Here is a 6,603-nt window from a genome sequence, read left to right on the forward strand (position 1 = left end):
TAATTAAAATAAATTATATCAAAAATCTTTTTTAAATGTAATTATTTTTTGTAAATGTAGGTATTTTTTTGTTATATTTGTTTAATTTTATAGATCTAAATATTTTTTTGTTTAAAAAATATTTAGAGACTTAATCGTTCAAAATATGAATGTTCATTGGGTTTTTTTCGGGGTTTTTTTTCACTCTTTTACCACATTAACTAGTTGTTCAAGTCATAAGAATGTATCGAACAAGTTTTAAAAAAGTCCAAGGAGTTATCTAACATGTTTTGGATTGTCCAATGACTTATTTGTTTAAAAAATTGTTCAATGAGTTATTTAACTTGTTTTAAATTGTCCAATGACTTATTTGTTCCAAAAAATTGTCCAAGAAGTTATTTAACATGTTTTGGAATGTCCAATGACTTATTTGTTCCAAAAAAATTGTCCAAAGACTTAATAATTCCAAACACTAAAGTCCATTGGGTTTTTTTAAACTTTTCCCAAATTTTTTATTAAAGTATTTTTAGTTTAAAAAATTTATAGTATTTAATAATTATTTTACTAAAGTATTTTTAGTTTTAAATAAATTAAAGTAATTAAGAATTATTATATTAAAGTATTTTTAGTTTAAAAACATGATTTATCAAAAAAGATATTTTAATCATTTATCAGAATTTCACTACAATTGCAAAGCTATATTCTGTGAACCAAACAGACAGATTTCAATTCCTTTAACATATTTCATTCTAATTATGTCAACCAAACAAGTGGTCAAACATAACAACATTTTATTCCAACTCCTTCAAAGTCAAATTTTTTGACAAATTTCATTCATCCAAAAATATTTTGCGAACCAAACTCCAGCTAAGGGTATGTTTGGTACACTTAACATGATAGAAAATATACTAGAATATAAATAAATGTTTTACGTTTGACATAACTTTTAGGTGGAACCGACAAAAACAAAATGGAACAAAATGAAATAGACTTATTTCACCCTACCCCATAGAACAAGGTGGAACAAGCCAGTATTTTTTTTTATCAATATATTCACAAAATAATACCTAATTAAATTTCTTCTCTTTTCCATTTCCATATTGTTGTTTTGACTTTACGGCATATTTCTATGCGAACCTCTAAGAAGTCTAAATGGATTGGACTTGAGTTAGCTGAAAAAAGACATACAACCTTCTTTTAAAAGATCAAATATATCACTCACTTTACATTTTAACTATTCCGTAAAATATTTATTTTATTATAATCTAATAAATTAATCAAAAGACCGAAAATATATACACAAATCATTAAAGAATAAATTGATCATTTTACCAGTCATATTATATACAATTTTGTCTTGCCAAATACCTATATACCAAAAAAGCCCTAAATATTAACTCGTACAAAATTATTCAAAAAAAGCTTCTTTCTAGTCATTTTTAACTCGTATATGAGTGCACATGAAAAATCTCTTAAATTAGTTTGGGTTTCTAAGAGCGCCTGATCAGGCCTTTTCAGCACAGCTTCCAGCTTGGGCTTTTTCTGCGCTAAAAGCCGTTTACCCGAATGCTCCTTGGTGCTTACTGTCATTTTTATCCGGTAAAATTTCCGGTTTTTGTCATGTTTATCCAATAAGCGCTTATTGGATAAGCGTTTGGTAAACGGCCTCTAATAAGAATCATCTACTAAATGGCCAAGAAGCTTGCAATAGTAAAACAACGAAAACACAACCAACATCAAAATAAACCTACTCGGAAAATGGGAACGATAACGTAAACTATACGTCTCATCCAAGTTTGCTCAACACTCGTCGAACAACGTTTTAATAAAGAACGAAGAACCCATACAAAAAACAAACTCACTCATCGATCGTGCCAGTGACAAATGACACGACAACAGTTATATCATCGAGTTTACCACCATGATAACGGAAACCAGCTTCCTGAGCTGCAGTAGAAAATGGGGACTGTCGTTTCCTGTCTAGAGCTTTCTGGCGTGCCAATGCCGCTATATTCTTAGCCATTGCCTCAGGGCCCAGCCTTGATCTAACCCCTTGAACCACAAGAGCTGTTACTTCATTGTTGTATAAGTTGTCAAATAATCCATCAGTTCCAGCAACAATAACATCACCCGGTAATACGGGAATATTGAAAACCTATTCGTGATCCAGAAAAAAGATACATAAAAACTCGTCAAAAAACCATTGTTTATCCAATGAAACTGTGTTGATGAAGGTTATGGAACTTACTTGGCCAGAACTTGGCTGATCACCTTCACTGTCGTTTGCTAGCTGATATGTAAAATTGAAATCATGTTGTTGTATAGGGGACTGGAAGATGGTGCATCCATCTCTGATCACGACGAATCCACTGTCTCCAAGATTGATGGCATGAAGAACCTGTTGTGAAAAGAAGCCGTTTAAATAGTTAAACACGAAAAACATAATCAGTCTGTGGTTGATCTGGTTATGGAAAGGAAGAGAGACTCGTTCACATAGAAAACAGTACTTGTGAGAATGAACGAGTGGCAAAACCAAAAACGATTCTTTGATAAATGATTCTTTTACAAGCATCAACTTCTCTAAGATGACAGGCACAAGAGAATTGACCGAATGCATTTAACAAGGAGAATTATTGAACAATGACAAAACCATGACACGCCATAACTATAAGAACATCAGATGTTCATCAGAAAGAAAATAACAATAACCATGAAACAATTATACAATACCAACAATAGAAGCAAAAGCATATAACAATAGCCAACAAAAGTAGTTATACAAACAACATAAGCAAATAGCAATAGCCAATATTAACAATCAAGCAGACAAGAGAAGCAAATACAAGAAGTGATGGCAAGCTCATGAGCTTAAAGGTTCAAGCTTAAAGTTGTAGTCCGTTGAATTGTCAACTGCACGAATGTAGTAAAGTACTCAAGCAAATAGAGATATAAAAACTATGGGCCTCTTTTATCTACTAATTTTCGTTGAAATACTACTGTATACTAAAAAACCGGGCCCCTATTTCCTGTAGGCCCTCCCGCCCCCAGGAATGGCCTTGGTGATAATCAAAAGCATGGAAAACACAAAAGAACCGACCTCAAAAGGAAAAGATGCATTATTAATGCAACTATAGCAACATATCAGGCACAACAATGTAATCCTTCTGCTAAGTGCAACAGGTCACAAATCTGAGAAATGAAACAAAGCCTATAGTGCCAAATGCCAAGGCATTTATTGGACCTAATCGTGTCAACCTTTTCCAGCATGTTGGATGACTGGGTGCTAAATGAAAGATGTTGCAAACCTTGTCTCTGAGGGCTATGATGCATGCTGTAGAGGATCCCTGGGCCTTTGTGGCTGAGTGAGCCTTAGCCAACACCCTAGCTGGGTCAATTCCTTCCTTAGGTTCAGCCTGTATTGCTGTCACAGAATTAGACATTAGAGAACGGGAATACAATCCAGCATTAACGCCAACATCTGCCCATCCACCAACTCCATCTGCTACACCAATTACTTGTTCATCCACACAAATGAAGTGAGCATCCTCTCCACCAGTTGCTTCCTTATCAGGATGTGGCAGATAAGAAGATCCAGATAGTAGCTTTAGCGTTCTATCACACATACCCTTCCTGAAGTTTCAAGCACAAAAGAATATAATAGTTGAGATCATCATTCTAACCAACACCAATGTATTTCATACGGACAACTAATATGTCAAAAATGTAGGCTGCTGATTTTAGATAGAGCTCTCTGAAAAAACAAGTAAAATAGTGCACCCAGCCACCGGCATCAACTAACTGAACAGTTAATAATCAGCCAAAGTTTTATACTTGCTTCATATAATTTTCTGTTGCATTAATTTGTTGTAACCGCATATTATAGAAGTTGCCTACTCCATCCAGTTTTAGAAAAAGGTGGTCTGTTTTTGTTGCATATTACCAAACTTCGTACCAATTAATTCCAAATACCTAACATGGTATTAACAATTTCTAAATGACATCTTTTTGCTAAAACACCTTTAAAGTTGACAAGGAAAAGAGGCATGAATAGATATCCTTTCCAGAATGTTGTATGGTTCTATCTAGGAGAAACACTAAACATCGCCTGCAAAGGTTTTTGCTCCAGAAATTATAACATTTTGATCCTTAAGCGTCCAATATTAAGTAAAAAGAACTGAATCATATAAAAATTTGTCCAACTAAAGGTTAAATCAAATATAGGTAGCCAACTTTCGTGTTTTAAAGTGCATCATGGCTTCGAATGTCTTGCCAAAATGCAGTTCATTGTTTCAATAGTGTTTCTTGTTGTATATAAATATCAAATAACCACCAAGTCGTGGTCATGCAGATGCAAATTTAGATATAACTACCATTATATAGTTCCATTTAGAATATAAAGAAATATAACAGAAAAGGTAACAAGTGCCAGAAGTGCATACCCATCTGCTTCAATGGCAAGACTTGAGATCATTTCATCATGTGATGATTCTTTCACTACCCCATCTGGAACTCCACTGTATGAATAACATGTTGAGGAGGAAGTGTTGCATCTTCTTCGCAATTGCCCCCCAAATGAATTAATGTTGCTTGCCGTGTGGGTAAAACCAAATATAAAATACCCATGAACTCCATGGCTCTTACTTGGTTCTCTATTTTTCATACCCACAGTAGCTGTAGAGAAACTCCTACTGTTTCTTTCCACCAAATGACCAGTAGGTCTTGCAAAATTCAATACATTTCCGCAACTTGAAACAAAATTGTCCACAATGAGATCCCCGGATGCAGCTACGGAACCAGAAGTGGCCATAATTTTTGGAAAATACAGATTCCTAGTATACTTAAAAACCTGAGCACTGCTAAACCTTGATACAAAGATACAAGAATGTAACTTAATAGCACCTGCAACTTGAAAATCTTTCCTCAAGTTCGCAAATTCACAATCTGGTTTCAAGATGAGGGCTTTTCCTGGTTTCGACGATGAATGTCCACTGATATCAGCTTTACAGAAACCTGAATGTTGGCGAAACAAAATCCTCTGCTGGACCTGGATTTTACTTTGCAATCTAACGCCTTTCCAAAGTCCAAAACCAAGAGGGATGTTCAACTTAGAAAAAGAACCAGTTGGCATTATTTTACTCCCTGAAACAGAACACCCTAATTTCAACACACAGCCAGTTGCTATGACCGTTGTGGGAGGTAATCATCATATATAGCTAAAAGCATTTACAAGTCCCTAATTTTTAAATCAAATTTGATGTATTCTGTATTCTGTCCTCTGGGTACAGTACAAACTCCTGCAAATTTTACAATCAGCATATGAGCAACCCCCAAAGACAAAAGGCACAATAAAATCATGCAATTTGAGATCACTTTGGACATTCTTTTTATTTTTCATTTACGTTTTCAGAAAAAAGTATTATCACGTAAAACAATTGTGCAAGCCTTTAAGCTTTCGTATACCAGAAACCGGAACTCAGAATCTTCTTGTAGACATGTCCATGTTCCAGAAAATGGATTTACAAAAAAGAAAACTTCAAAATTGAAACCAATCAATTTCAAACTTCAGTAAAGCTTTTGCTGATTACATCACAATCACCAACAATAAGATAATGTTTGTGTTCGTTTTAGAAAAAGGGTTTCCGGATTTTGGAAAGTACAACTACATTTCACATCAAAAATCAAAGTGTAACACTTTGTTTTTGCCCTAGCAAGAGGGAGTAACGATTAGATATGAACAAACCCAAGCATCTTTCACAAGTTATACGTTAAATGTAAGAACTTTAAGGCAAAACAAAAGCTAGTGAATATAAGAATATGCAATAAACTAAAATCTACCTACTCACAAGATATGTATCTATTCAGATCGAAAAAAGACATAGATAGAGAGACAAAAACCTTATCTGTGTATATATCCAATGAAACTGGAAAGTTAAGAGCGCAGACCAGACAAATATCGAACAAATCCAAAGAAGGAAGAAAACCCTAATAAAGAAAGGATCCTGTAGAGGAAAAAGAAATCACAAGAAAGAGGGGATATGGCGTTCTGTTTCCTTGGCTTGTTTATCTACCCATTTTATAGGAACGAAGAAGGGCTGGTGGTTAGGGGGGTTCTGGAAATCCGGATGCCTTGCAAATCTTTGTTAATATTTTCAAGAATCTGATTTTGATTTTAGGTTAATTGTTGAGGTTAAAATGATTTTGAAAATATTTGCTGTCATTCTAAAAAAATTGGGTTATTAAATTTCTAAAAATTATGTTTAATCCTAAAATTGCATAATTTTATGTGAAATATCTATACTATATTATAAAATATTTGATAAGAACTCTTAAAAATCACATTTTATGCTTAAAGTACTGTTTAATAATGCATAGTACTTAACACTCAAGATTGCAAGTAGATTATGCGCAAGTACAACTTATTAAAGCTTCATATCTGAATTCGTATAACTAACTGTAGATAAACACAATCAAATACAGGATAAAAATCGCATTTCAAATATAAAAAATCTAAAATATAATTAAGATAATCATTAAGTTCTAACAGAATACTTAATTATTATCTTTATAAAATATTATATTATTAAACCAAAAATTAATTATTTCATTATTAAACTTAAATTAAAT

The 6,603-nt window shown here is 33.3% G+C and overlaps 1 protein-coding gene across 5 annotated transcripts; it reads right to left on the reverse strand.

Moving 5' to 3' along the window:
- Positions 1-1,696: 1,696 nt before the first annotated feature.
- LOC112527983 (probable protein phosphatase 2C 55) lies at positions 1,697-6,049 on the reverse strand. 5 transcript variants are annotated; one of them, XM_025138859.1, is made up of 6 exons: positions 5,875-5,989; positions 5,207-5,273; positions 4,419-5,118; positions 3,285-3,609; positions 2,228-2,377; positions 1,697-2,134 (listed from the first exon to the last, which is right to left on the reverse strand). In XM_025138859.1, exons 3-6 carry the CDS (start codon positions 5,105-5,107, stop codon positions 1,838-1,840), a joined length of 1,461 nt encoding a protein of 486 aa, XP_024994627.1. In that variant the 5' UTR covers positions 5,108-5,118; positions 5,207-5,273; positions 5,875-5,989; the 3' UTR covers positions 1,697-1,837. The 5 variants fall into 5 exon arrangements, with proteins under 5 accessions (XP_024994627.1, XP_024994629.1, XP_024994626.1 ...); XM_025138861.1 differs by having other exon boundaries at positions 4,419-4,764; positions 4,879-5,273; XM_025138858.1 differs by having other exon boundaries at positions 4,419-5,273; positions 5,875-6,049.
- Between the last annotated feature and the right edge of the window lie 554 nt (positions 6,050-6,603).

This window comes from Cynara cardunculus, assembly GCF_001531365.2.
Source record: "Cynara cardunculus var. scolymus isolate 2C chromosome LG 15, CcrdV1, whole genome shotgun sequence".
Lineage (NCBI taxonomy): Eukaryota > Viridiplantae > Streptophyta > Magnoliopsida > Asterales > Asteraceae > Cynara > Cynara cardunculus.

What these genes read in the sequence shown, in the direction of transcription:
- LOC112527983 (XM_025138858.1), bottom strand. Translation starts at nt 5,107, where the DNA reads ATGCCAACTGGTTCTTTTTCTAAGTTGAACATCCCTCTTGGTTTTGGA. An exon ending in TCATAGCCCTCAGAGACAAG is followed by an intron (nt 2,378 to 3,284) that starts GTTTGCAACATC and finishes TTTTCACAACAG; the next exon opens with GTTCTTCATGCCATCAATCT. An exon ending in ATCAGCCAAGTTCTGGCCAA is followed by an intron (nt 2,135 to 2,227) that starts GTAAGTTCCATA and finishes GATCACGAATAG; the next exon opens with GTTTTCAATATTCCCGTATT.